Source organism: Phacochoerus africanus, chromosome 10 (assembly GCF_016906955.1).
Source record: "Phacochoerus africanus isolate WHEZ1 chromosome 10, ROS_Pafr_v1, whole genome shotgun sequence".
NCBI lineage: Eukaryota > Metazoa > Chordata > Mammalia > Artiodactyla > Suidae > Phacochoerus > Phacochoerus africanus.
Window position 1 is genome coordinate 71,683,739 of NC_062553.1, and position 14,474 is coordinate 71,698,212.

The 14,474-nt window shown below is 39.4% G+C and overlaps 1 protein-coding gene across 1 annotated transcript in view; it reads right to left on the reverse strand.

The window, feature by feature from the left end:
• Positions 1 to 14,178, reverse strand: part of NUP54 (nucleoporin 54) — a 36,169-nt gene extending 21,991 nt beyond the window's left edge. The window contains 5 exon segments of the mRNA XM_047798256.1: positions 384 to 610; positions 9,993 to 10,121; positions 10,124 to 10,144; positions 10,235 to 10,318; positions 14,018 to 14,178. Coding sequence (XP_047654212.1) covers positions 384 to 610; positions 9,993 to 10,121; positions 10,124 to 10,144; positions 10,235 to 10,318; positions 14,018 to 14,084 — 528 coding nt within the window. The 5' untranslated portion in view covers positions 14,085 to 14,178.
• Between the last annotated feature and the right edge of the window lie 296 nt (positions 14,179 to 14,474).

The window sequence follows — 14,474 nt, forward strand, 5'->3', positions numbered from 1 at the left end:
CTGCCGAGCCACAACACGAAGTCTTCCAAGCAATTGTTCTTCTTGGTATTGTTTTAATCCAAACATCATATTCTCTCATACACTCTTCAGATTAAGATCAAAAACAGGAGTTCCCGTCATGGCGCAGTGGTTGGCGAATCCAACTAGGAACCATGAGGTTGTGGGTTCAATCCCTGGCCTCGCTCAGTGGGTTAAGGATCCAGCACTGCCGTGAGCTGTGGTGTAGGTTGCAGACACGGCTCAGATCACGAGTTGCTTGGCTGTGGTGTAGGCCATCGGCTGCAGCTCCGATTTGACCCCTAGCCTGGGAACCTTCATATGCTGTGCGTGCGGCCCTAGAAAAGACAAAAAAAAAAAAAAAAAGATCGAAAACAGTATAATACCTTAAATCGGCAAAAAGGATTTTCTTGCGTGAATTCCACTGGTGGAATGTTATTGTTGAAATATCCTTTTCCTGTTCCCCAAAAGGCCTGTAGTTGATTCCATTTCGCCAAAATAGCATCTCTCTCATCTCCCAGTAGTGTTGGAGCAGAAAGAGCACTTGCAGTATTTATCAGTTGATTGGACTGGGTAGGAGCTTGTGTAGGCTGACTGAAGAGACCACCTAATGCTAAAAATGTACCCCAAAATTAGTTTCTGAAAAAAAAAGGATCAATCAATTCAGATTCTAGATATGGTAGGCAGAATAACCCCATTCACCCACTTGGAAGGTCCACATCTTAACCCTATAAACATGTTACCTTAGACAGCAAAAGGAATTTTGCAGATGTGATTAAACTGATATCATCTAACATGAGCGTTCTTAAAAGGGAAGAGGGGGAACAAAATCAAAGTGAGATCCGAAGATGCTATGCTGCTGAATTCGAAGATGGAAGAAGGAGCTATGAGCCAAGAAATGCACCGATTCTACAAGATGGACAAAGCAGGGAAATGGATTCTTCCCTAGAACCTTAACAAGTAACAACCCTGTCAACACCTTAATTTTATTTCATTTTTTAAAACTTTTATTAGAGTACAGTTGATTTAACACATTAAGTTTCAGGTGTACAGCAATGTGAATCAGTTATACACATATACACACACACCATTCTTTTTCAGATTCTTTTCCCTAGGTTATTACAGAATATTGAGTAAATTCCCCTGTCCTATACAGTAGGTCCTTTGTTATCTGTTTAACATATAATAGTGTGCATATATTAATTCCAATCTCCTAATTTATCACCCCCTCACCCCATGTTTCCTCTTTGGTAAGTTTGATTTCAAAACATTTTCATGTTTCTGTTTTCTAAATAAGTTCTGTATCATCTTTAAATTAGATCCCACATATAAGTGGTTATGATATGATACTTGTCTTTTTCTGGTTGATTTAACTTCACTTAGTATGATAACCTCTAGGTCCATCCACTCAACAACTTAATTTTAGCTCAGTGAAACTTAAATTTCTGGATTTCTCATTTCCAGAACTATAAAATAATATATTTTAAGTTACTAGATTTGTGACACTTTGTTAAGGCAATAATAGGAAACTAATAGGCTAATGTTTGTAATATTAAACAATTTTCTAATGTTATCTTAATAAATTAATTCCACTACCAGAATATAAATTAGAGCCATAATATTCGATCCATACCAAAGAAAAGGTAAAGCTTGTGAAGCTGCAGAAGACAGTCCAAGAGAACTCTGGGACAAGGTTAACGCACCAACATCCATATTACAGGGGTGCCAGAAGGAGAAAAGAAAGGGCCAGAGAAGATGTCTGAAGACATAATAGCTGAACACTTCCCTAACAAGGGAAACACTCCCTCAAATCAGGGAAGCACGAGTACCATATAAAATAAACCCAAAGAGGAAAACCCTAAGACACATATTAATCAAACTGACCAAAATTAAAGAAAAAATATTGAAAGCAGCTAGGGAAAAGAATCAAATAACATACAAGGGAACCGTGATAATGTCATTGGCAGATTTTTCAGCAGAAACTTGGCAGGCCAGAAGGGAGTGGCAGGATATACTTCAAGTGATGAAAGGAAAAAAACCTCCAAGATTACTCTACCCAGCAAGGCTCTCATTGAGATTTGAAGAAGAAATTAAAAGCTTTACAGACAAGCAAAAGTGAAGAGAAGTCAACACCACTAAACCAGCTTTACAACAAATACTAAAGGAACTTCTCTAAGTGGAAAAGAAAAGGCAACAACTAGGAAAAAAAAAATTACAAACGGACAAAGCTCACCAGTAAAGGCACACATACAGTAAAGGGAGGAAATCATCTACACACAAATATGCCACCAAAATCAGAAATTGTGAAAAGAGGAGGATACAAATGCAGGACTCTGGAGATGCACTTGCAATTAAGAGACCAACAACTTAAAATAATCTTGATTACCTATAGACTCCCATATCAAAACTTCAGGGTAACTGGAAACCAAAAATCTACAACAGATATACACACAAATAAAAAAAGCAATCCAAATACAACACTAAAGATAGTTCTAAAACCACAAGAACAACAACAACAACCAAAAGACAAAAAAAAAATTAAAAAAAAAAAAAAAACCACGAGAAGAGAACAAGAAGGGAAGAAAAAAGACCAACAAAAAGAAAGCCAAAACATTTAATGCAATGGCAACAAGAACATGTATATCGGAGTTCCCGTTGTGGCTCAGTGGTTAATGAATCGACTAGGAACCATGAGGTTTCGGGTTCGATCTCTGGCCTTGCTCAGTGAGTTAAGGATCCAGCGTTGCTGTGAGATGTGGTGTAGGTTGCAGACGTGGCTCGGATCCTGCATTGCTGTGGCGCTGGTGTAGGCTGGTGGCTACAGCTCCAATTGGACCCCTAGCCTGGGAACCTCCATATGCCGCAGGAGCAGCCCAAGAAATGGCAAAAAGACAAAAAAAAAAAAAACATATATATCAATAATTACCTTAAATGTAAATGGACTAAATGCCCCAACCAAGACATAGACTGGCTAAATGGCTACAAAACGAGACCCATATACATGCTGTCTTCAAGAGACCCATAGGAGTTCCCGTTGTGGCACAGTGGTTAATGAATCCGACTAGGAACCAGGAGGTTGCGGGTTTGGTCCTTGCCCTTGCTCAGTGGGTTAACGATCCAGCGTTGCTGTGAGCTGTGGTGTAGGTTGCAGACACGGCTCGGATCCCGAGTTGCTGTGGCTCTGGCGTAGGCCGGTGGCTGCAGCTCCGATTAGACCCCTAGCCTGGGAACCTCCATATGCCTCGGGAAGTGACCCAAGAAATGGCAAAAAGACAAAAAAAAAAAAAGAGAGAGACCCATAAAAAATTGAAAGTGAGAGGATAGAAGAAAATATTCCATGCAAATGGGAATCAAAGAAAGGTGGAGTAACAATACTCGTATCAGACAAAATTGCAGGATACAAAATTAATACACAGAAAATGACTGCAGTTCTATACGCTAACAACAAAAGAGCAGAAAGAGAAATTAGGGAAACAATCCCATTTACCATCACATCAAAAAGAATAAAATATCTAGGAATAAACCTACCTAAAGAGACAAAAGACCTGTCCTCTGAATACTATAAGACTCCGATGAAAGAAATCAAAGATGACACAAACAGATGAAAAGACATACCATTCTCTTGGATTGGAAGAATCAATATTGTCAAAAATGACTTAACTACCCAAGGCAATCTACAGATTCAATGCAATCCCTATCAAATTACTGATAGTATTTTTCACAGAACTAGAACAAAATATTTTAAAATTTGTTTGGAGGCACAAAAGACCCAGAATAGGCAGAGCCATCCTAAGAAAGAAAAATGGAGCTGGAGGAATCAGGCTCCCTGGTTTCAGACTACACTACAAAGCTATAGTCATCAAAATCACATGGTACTGGCGCAAAAAAACAGAAATATTTATCAGCAAACCAGACAGAAAGCCCAAAATTAAACCCACTCACCTACAGTCAACTGATCTATGACGAAAGAGGCAAGAATATACAATGGAGAAAAGACAGCCCCCTCAACAAGCAGTGTCAGGAAAACTGCACAGCTACATGTGAAAGAATGAAATTAGAACACTTCCTAATACCATACACAAAAACAAACTCAAAATGGATTAAAGACCTCAATATAACATCAATACTATACAACCCTTAGAGGAAAACATAGGCTGAATACTCTCTGACATAAAAAACAAACCACAGCAATCAATTATCTTCTTAGATCCACCTCCTAGAGTAATGACAATAAAACAAAAACAAAGAAATGGGACCTAAGCAAAATTAAAAGTTTTTGCATAGCAAAGGAAACAAAAAGAGAACACACAGAATGGGAGAAAATATTTGCAAACGAAGTGCCTGATAAGGGATCAATCTCCAAAATTTATAAACACCTCTTGCAGCTCAATACCAAAAACCCAAACAACCCCATCAAAAAAATGGGGAGTTCCCGTCGTGGCTCAGTGGTTAACGAATCCGACTAGGAACCATGAGGTTGCGGGTTTGGTCCCTGCCCTTGCTCAATGGGTTAAGGCTCCAGCGTCACTGTGAGCTGTGGTGTAGGTTGCAGATGCAGCTGGGATCCCACATTGCTGTGGCTGTGGCATAGGCCGGAGGCTACAGCTCCGATTCGACCCCTAGCCTGGGAACCTCCGTATGCCACAGGAGCAGCCCAAGAAATGGCAAAAAGACAAAAAAAAAAAAAAAATTGGGCAGATGATCTAAACAGACAATTCTCCAATGAAGACATACAGATGGCAAAAAAAAAAAAAAAAAGATATTCAGCATCACTAATTATTAGAGAAACGCAAATCAAAACCAAATGTGAGGTACCACCTTACACCAGGCAGAATGGCCACCATCAAAAAATTTACAAACAATAAGTGCTGGAGAGGGTGGGGAGAAAAGGGAACCCTATTACACTGTTGGTGAGAATGTAATTTGGTGTACCCACTATGGAAAACAGTATGGAGATTCCTCATCCTCGAAACACTAAAACAGTATGGAGATTCCTCATTCCTCAAAAAACTAAAAGCAGAATTACCATTTGATCCGGCAATCCCACTCCTGGGCATCTATCCAGAGAAAACCATGACTTGAAAAGATACATGCATCCCTATGTTCATTGCAGCACTATGTACAACAGCCCAGACATGGAAGCAACCTAAATGTCTGTCAACAGAGGAGTGGATAAAGATGTGGTACCTACACACGATGGAATATTACTCAGCTATAAAAAGGAACGAAATAATGCCATTTGCAGCAACATGGATGGACCTAGAAGTTATCATGCTAAGTGAAGTTAGTGAGACAGTGAGACACCAATATCATATGCTATCTCTTACATGCAGAATCTAAAAAAAGGATACAATGAACTTCTTTGCAGAACAGATACTGACTCACAGACTTTGAAAAACTTATGGTTTCCAAAGGAGACAGGATGGGGGGATGGGGGAATGGGCTGGGGGTTTGGGATGGAAATGCTATAAAACTGGGTTGTGATGATTGTCATATAAACTATAATTGTAATAAAATTCACTGAGTTAAAAAAAATGCCACTATAAAAAAATTTCCTTTCTTATTACAAAGAAATATATAGCAAAAAACAAAAAACAAGAAAAAAACAAACAAAAAAACAAACGGACAAATTCTAACCTAAAGCTTTAGCTGGTTGTGTAACTTTGGACGATCACTTATCCTCTCTGTTACAATTTCTCCAATAGAAAGAAGAGCTAAGTTATTATATCATATCTTTCCAAAGTGCAAGATAAGAAAGTAACTCTGGCACATGAAATCACAGCTATCAAGCAACAGCTGTGTCACTAAATGGGCTAAATCATATATAAAAACTTCTCTTAGTTATCTGAATATATATTCTTTTAAAAGTCTGTTTGGTGCTATATGCCTTTAATGCCTCATTTCATCTGCTTATCTCACTTTTTAACAAAGGGGAGAAGAGATCTACGGCTCAGAGCTCAAAACAAAGATACGTAGCCAAAAGTTATTAACACTATTATTATATTTTCTGTGGACTTAATTTCAATTACCCTTTCTTTATAGCAAGTGATACTGGTTTTTTCCACTTAACAGCAGTAGTTTGAATTTTTCTTTCAAAGTAAACATATTTAATGTTTAAAAAAGTAAACTGATTTAAAGAAAATTCTTTAACAATACAAATGTTAAGTAAATAAAAGAAAAATCATGAATACCAAAATGACCCGAGTTTTAGGACCACTATATCAGATGATATTTAAGTTTTCTTTCAGCTCTAAAGGCTACAAGTACCACGAGGTCACTGGGGCTTCTTCAGAGCTAGAGAGGGGCTGCCATTACCCTCCACACATGAATATTATTAACTCCCAAAGGGGTATATATGAAAACAGTAAAGAACTAGACTAGAAGTCAGAAGACTTGAATTCTGGTTACTACTATAAGCTCACTTTGTAGCCTTGGTCAAGAAATTCCTAGGCTTCATCTTCCTCAATTTTTAAATGAGATAAACTATTATCTATACTAATTTACATTCATCTTCCCCCTTTACACTTCACTCTGGATTCCAACCACACTAGCCTAACTCAGAGCTCACTAGCTGGAAGGCATTTGAGAAACTCAACTAACAAAATCCAATAGACTCTTTTAAAGCATTAGCATATTAGACTTCTCATACCTTTGTACCTTTTTAGGGCCCCCTTCAGCCCCCAAAGAAAATCTTCAACTTTCACTGAATATGTATCTTCGGTGAAAAACTCTTTTCCCTGAAATTTCCTGACCATACAGTCTCTCCTGGTTTTATACCATACATACATACATACATACATGCATACTTTCATGCATTCATTCAACAAACATTTACTGAGTACTAAGTGTCCAACACAGAGGTAAACACTAAGGATATTATGGTAAACAAGACTGGTTCTTTAAACAAACTGAGCACATCAAACAAATATTAACAGCTGTGATAAGAGCCTCAGAGAAGTAGAGTCTGTGAGAGTCCTAAATGAAGGAGCTAATCAAGCCTGGGGCAGAAGGGTCTAGAGAAGGCTGTCCCATGATGTGAGAAAAAGAATATATATATGTATGTGTGACTGGGTCACTTTGCTGTACAACAGAAAATTGACAGAACACTATAAACCAGCTATGATGGAAAAAAATAAAAATCATTAAAAAAAAAAGAAAAAGAAAAGGCTGTCCCATTAGAACTTCAGTTAAAGTCTAAAACAGAAGTAAGCCAGGTCAAGGAGTAGCAGCAAAGAAACACAGCATGTGCAAAATCTCTGTGGCAAAGAGGAAGGGAAGATGAGCTGGCAAAAGCAACAAGGATAAGGAGCTCCCGCTGTGGTGAAACAGGATTGGCGGCCTCTTGGGAGTGTTGGGGTGCAGGTTCCATCCCCAGCCCAGCAAAGTGAGTTAAAGATCCAGCGTTGCCACGGCTGTGGCTTGGATCAAGACTGTGGCTGGGATCTTATCCCTGGCCCCAGAATTCCATACATCACAGGGTAGCCAAAAAAGAAAAGAAAAGGCAACAAGGATACTAAACAACAGACTAGGGAAAAAAAAAAAGATCAGGCTACTATTGAAGTTAAGGGTTCACAGTGGCCAAAAATATGACAATTTGAGGATCAAAAACAATAAATGTAACCAACTCAAACACATTCAACTTATTAAAGTTCATGCATTCAAAATGGTAATTTTTTTTTTTTTTGCCAAGCCCAAAGCATGAGGAAGTTCCCAGGCCAGGGATTGAACCCACGTCATAGCTGTAACCAAAGCCACAGTGGTGACAATGCAGGATCCTTAACCCACTGGGCTACAACAGGAACTCCCAAAATGATAGTTTTTAAAAGTAAAAATTAAAAATTTAGAAAATCTCAACTCCTTAGACACCACTAGAAATAACCAGGCCACCACCAACTTCTTACAAAAATTGTCAAATAAAAAGAAAGAGTTTATCATGCCTTTCCTATACAAACTATATTTCAGAGTGACCAAGCAATCTTGAGAGAATGAAGAAAAACTCCATTTACAGAAGAATTTCAGTGTGGAAGAGACGGCAGAATTAGGAAATAACCATTTTGCACTCCGAATAAAATAACTGAGTTAAAGATCTGGTGATGTCTCTGTGGTGGCATGGGTTCAACCCATGGCCGGGTGCAGTGGGCTAAGGATTCAGTGTTGCCACAGCAGCAGTGTGAGTCACAGCCTACGGCTCAGATCTGATCCCTGGCTTGGAAACTTCCATGTGCCACAGGTGTGGCCAAAAAAACCTGATTAAGGCAATGACCATCAATGAATGAAACCATTAAGTTAGAGACTGGTGGGGAACTTTACAAGACAGACTGGCTCTTACCACCTGAACCCAGTGATCAATCTTAGCATCTCTAAAACAAAGTCTCTTAATATGACGCTATATGAAACACACAGCACCACCTGCAAAGTATTCATGCTAAAAAGTCAAACTAGGGGATGAAGTTAAACGAATCTACAAAGAAGACAACAAACCTAGAATGGGAGGTATTTCACAGGAGAACTGGCCCGGTTTCTACAACAATTCATGAGCAGGGAGGGGAAAAAAAGAAAGAAACAGAATAGGAAACTCTCTACACCAAAAAGAAACTTCAGTGACATAACAAGTGAATGTGTGGATCTTGTTTGGATCATCATTCAAACAAACCAACTGAAGAAAACTTTACTGAGACATATTGGGAAATTTGATTAAGGCCTGGGTATTAGATGATATCAAGGAATTACCTACCTGTGAGTTGGAATGACTCCATGTTTTAAAGAGAGAAGCACGTAAAGCAGTAAGAATAGGGTAAAATGACATGTTGGGGATTTGTTTTAAAGTACTTAGCAATTCAAAAAAAAAAAAGGAAGAAAAGGAGATCAATAAAACAAATGTGACTTTTGTTGAATCTATTTGGTAAAATATGGGGTTTTCTATTCTCTTTGTGTGTTAGAATTTTTCACAACTAAAGAACAGAAAATGTTGATTAGATTTGAGATGATTAATGACCTTCATATTGGATTGGGTAAAGAAAGCAGAAACCAGATTAGTGTGAGCAAAGAGGAAACAGAAGATAGCAGAAGATCCCATTCGTCTGCACCTATTTCAAAGAGTTTAAGAAGGGGAGAAGACGTGATAGCAATGATAACTAAAGTAAGATGTAAAATTAAAGCAGATTTATTTTATTGTTACTATTTTAAGAAAAAAGAAACTTCAGACTGTTTAAATGTGGATGAGAAGAATCTGTGGGTAGAGAAGCTGAAGACTTTTTTAGTGGGGGGCTGGGGGTGGCCTGGGGTGGGAGTTTGCTGGGAAGAATAATCAACAGTACAAGGGTTCCCAGAAGGTAGGAGGAACAACATCCACAGCACAGGCGAGAAGAGAAGTGGGAGTTCGTGCGGCAGCTCAGGGATCCGCAAGAAACCAACAGTGTGAGATCTGAGTTCGAGCTGATCCTTCGACAAATTGAAAAATAAAAAAGAGGGCTAAAAGAGTAACTCACAGAGATTTAAAACAAATAGCACTAAACATTACTGTTTATACACTAGAGTGACAAAACAATAAAGAAAGGAAATAATCAACATAAATGCAAAACTCTAATTCCTTTGACCGGGAAGTGACAAGGAAGGGAATGTGGGGGGGGGGGGGGGGTGACTGAGGTGGCTGGCCAGGGTCTACCTCCTAACATGGGCAGTGGTACAAGGGGTTCACCTTATAATTCACGAACCTGTACTTTTGTATGGTTTTCTATACTCATGTTATTTTTAGCAACTAGGACAAAATAATTGTAATGGAATGATTCTAAACATAAAGGCCTTAGAATCATAATCATGCCAGCCTGCCTTCTCCCCAGCTGCTATCATCATATATAAACACAAGACGTGGAATCCTATGGAATGTAATAGTTAACAATTCCTCAAAAAAAAAAAAAAATCCACTAAGTGTTTTGAGCAGTGCACTTTATATTGTCATTGTTTTATGTTTGAAAACAAAAACCTCTTATACTTACTAGTTTGTTGTTGTTGCTGCTGCTGCTGTGTATTAAATCCTCCAAATCCAAGTCCAGTTCCCAAACCAGTACCTAAACCAGTACTAGTTCCAGTTGTTGTGCCAAAACCAGTACCAAATCCAAAACCTTGTTCTGAGTACTACCAAAGAGTCCTTTGAACGAAAAATTGAAATTAAGTTAAAAAAAAAAAATCTGACCTCTTGTTCATTTGCTTCTACAAATGATAGAAGATGTCCTCTTACCAGTAGTGCCAGTGTTAGCTGGAGCTGAAAAGCTGAATGCAGAGCCTGCTGTTGTAGATGTTGTCCCAAATCCTCCAAACCCACCTAATTACAAAGGACAAATACAATAGGAAGAATCTTTTGTATATACGTGAGGTAATTTCTTTTTCAAATTACATAAGTAAGTGTGCCATATGAAAACAAAATGTATTGGTTTAATTTTTCCTTTCTCTACTTTTAACTTCAATTTTTTTTAAATGATACTACTAATTGAGAAGTCAAAATGTTACAAGAAATGAGAGACTAAGTATTTAAAGTAGAAATACCACAATGCAATATATGTCTTTCAACTAAAGGGATGATTAAGTTACAGCTGAGAAAACACGTGTTAAGCCTATTGCCATATTGTTGACCAAACTCTAAAGTGACTATGTATGTATTTCTAGAGTAGGGGTTGCAGATTCAAATGTCTACAAGATATAGGCTGATGACATTAATGAGTGAAGCAGACTAGGTGTTTACTGAGTGGTGGAACTGATCAATGTAAACAGTTTTTAAAAATGGCAGCAGTGCCCATATTCCAGCAGACTGCTGCTGCAAGAATGGTAGTTTAGTAGTGTTATACATTCCCATTTTCCCCATGAGAAATAGAAGATCTAGATTTTCCACGTGAAATTTACAGAATTTTAAACCCTAATTCAATTGGTTTTTTGCAACGAATTCAAATATTTTTAGAAAGGTGTGACATCATATCAGCAGGCTGTGATGCCAGTTTGCAACCTTATTTGGTGCAAATTCATTTATATTCTACTTTAGCTTATATTTCTCCTTAGTCTCCATCAAGACTAAGCAACTTTAAAAATGAAACATACCAATATGCTGATTTTTATACAAGAATGTGTTTCTTGAAGGAAGAGATAAGGGGAGAAAAACACGAGGAGGAGGCAGATGCGGGAAGGAGAAGAGAGCTATCACAAGGCTCTGCACCACAGTTGAGTAACGGTGGCCAATACACCAGTTTCATTTTTACATAATCTAGGGACAAAATTAATTTTAACCATATCTAACAACATGAATGGAATAAAATGCTAATCAATCTAATATTGTGGGGGTTTTCCCCCTCACTATCAGCCTTCACCTGACTACCAGTGTGGTGGCCAGTGGTAAACTTTAAAGACAAATGTTTGAAGCATTAGTGCTCCCTGAGTTATGCCACAGACTTCTGGGATTCTAACCTTTAATCTCATGTATTTCTGGCATAAGAGACAGATTCGTCAATATTGTAACACAAAATATAAGAAGGAAAATGAAGACTCAACCCATTGGTGGTCATCACATAATTCTGTCTTAGAAAATTATTCAAGAATAGACTACATGTTGCATGCAGGCACAACCAAATATTCTACTACTTGTAGGTTCTACTGCAATACTACAAATTGTAAACAATTTGATAAGTACCACCTAACATACTGAACATTGTTCCTAATCTTTTTCATTACTTATAAATTTCATAGAAAAACTAAGATATATTCTGAATTGGCTATGCAATAAAAACATTAGTAACTATCCTAACATACTCCTAATACGAAAAATGTTTATTAGTAATAATGGATCTGCAAGGATTAAAAAAAGTAAACAAGAATGTCTATCAGTCCTACTGCTAAAGACTAAGTTAATGTACATAAAAGTCGTTAAAACACAGTTATATTATCGCAACTCAGAACTCAACAGTAATAACTCCAAATGAACATGAAATCAAGCAAATACCAACAGGTTTATTTATTGTTGAATCAAGAGCTGGGTAGGTTTGTTTGGAAACATAAATTTCAAAACAATGTTTCTCTTTTACCCAGTGCCAATTTTAAGCAAAGAGGGGAAAGTAAACATACCAAACAACAGTGATGTGTGATCATTTTAAATATACCTTAATGATAATGGATTATTTCATCTTTGGAATTTTCAAGTATCCTTCAAAACTTTTTCAAATTAAATACAAATTGCAAAAAAAAAAAAAAGTGACTGCACAAAATGCCAAATTTCTCAAATAAGTCTCATGGAAAAGACCATGTTTACCAAATGCATATAATTGGCATGGGCATACACAGTGGAATGTAAGAGAATATGGACAATAAATTCATATACGAGCAGCTGAGGAACAAGACTTTTTCTATAGGGTCATTGTAGGCGAGGTACACATACCTGTTTTAAATTTATGTATATAAATAAATATACACACACAGAGAATAGTTTGTATTTTGCACAATTTGCAATGAGCTTCAAACAATCCATATAGTTACCAAAATCTTCATAATTAGCTTTTTGAGTGCAAAGATGTCTAGCCTACCTTTTAGAACTCAATGTTATCTGACAAATTAAGATACTCTCTGATCACTTCTCAAAAAATCCACTTAAGACTTGGAGGTTCTTTCAATAATTACATTATCTTATAGAAATGTATCCTCATCTGCTTAGTTGACCAAAAAAATAATTATTGTTACACAGGTTAAAAAACAAGACAGGGTGCTGCTGTTCGTATAAGACTTGTTTCTCTCAGGAAACACAAAGACAATCAAATGAAATTCCAATGAAAAGTGCAGGAAAAGTGGAGAAAAAAATGACCGCAGAAGTCCAAGAATTTCAGGAAAATGGGTCTGACTGTTGAGCTTATACTTTGAAAGAGATATCTAATAATTTGGAAGATGTATTCTATCCCCAATAATAACGTACTCCAAATTCTTATCACTTGGAAGGTACAGTCTGTTCAATTAAATGCAAATTTAACAGACGAAGATAATAACTTGAAAGGTTTCTCAAAATCAAATCTTTTTAAGTCAAAACTTGATACAAATGTTTTTAAATCGACATTAGGAAACTAATTTCCTTTCCTTATTAGACAAATCACTGTTCTTTCCCAAACTCTAGCAACTACAAAATATTCTTGGACTCCAGCTCCCAACATTCGTTACACAGACGGCCCGCATATCTACCTGCACTTGCCAGACTGTTACCAAAATTGAAAGGAGTCGCCGAAGTAGTAGAAACACCGAAATTCCCAATATTAAAGTTCACTGCAGGATTAGCAGTTAATCCGAAACCCCCAAATTAAACCCACTGGCGGTGGAGTTGGCAGTCTCAAGCCCACCAAATCCTGATAGGCGTGTAGGCAAAGAAAATTTTAAAAGGGGAGAGGGGAAAGAAGGAAGAAGAAAAAGAAAAGAAAGCAAGATAAGGATTAGAAGAGTCAGCAGGAGGTTTCACAGAGTGAACAAAGACAAACCCTGACTTGGCTCCAAACGAGTTAAGAAAGCGGAGGAGGCGGGGCAGGAGAAGGAGCAGGTACGTGCAGTCCCGCAGCAAGAGCCAGAGGGGCCAGGGCCGAGGGAGCCGCAGAGCAGCCCGGAGGTTCTCCAGCGCTACCCTGGCCGCCCAGCAGCGGGAAGCACCCGAGCGCGCCCGCCGGTCCCGGAGCCCGGGAAGGGGAGGGGATGAGAGGGCTGGCCCGGCAAAGGGAGCGAGGAGCCGCCTCCAGCCTCTTGGAATCCGTCTCCCCGGCGGCGGGAAGCGAGCGCTAGAAGGGGCGGGCCATGCGGGGACCCACCCGATGCACGCGAGCTCCCAGCTGGGCCTCTATCCCCGGCGTGGCCTCCTCAGGAGCCGTCTCGGCCCGCTCGGCCGCCGCCTGCCTTTTCCAAAGCCCCTAAAATCTGCGCGCGGGCAGGAGACCCCAGGTTCCCCCAAGCTCAAGAGTCTCGGACCCAAGGCCTCCCCTTTTCCCCGGGAGAAGGTCTGGGGGGAATGACTCACCCGCGGGGGCTGCGGTGGCTGCAGCGGTACCTGAGCTGCCCGAGGGAGCCGCAAAGTTGAAAGCCATGTCGCGGGAGCAGGGGACCAAGGTGCTGCTGCGGGCCTGCTCCCGCGACACTTGGTGCGCTTGGCTTTTCGATCCGGCAGGGAAACCGCGCCAGGAGTACGGAGTTCCGCCCCTTTCTGACCCAGCCTAAGAGGCCGGAACGTTCGAAAAGCGTAGGGGGCGGAGGATGGAGAGGGAACGCCCCTGGCTGGCTAGCTTCCGGGACCTGGCGGCTCCACGCGGCGTGGGGCGTCACAATCAGCGTGACACGCTGGAAAGCTCACCCCGGCGTGCGGCCCGAGGACTCTTGGAAAAGATGCGCAAAAGGCTGACAAGTGTGCAATGAAGGCAGGGTAGCAGAGAAAGCTAAATCCTCGTTCTTCCCAGTGGAGAGTCAGTGGTTATCAAAAC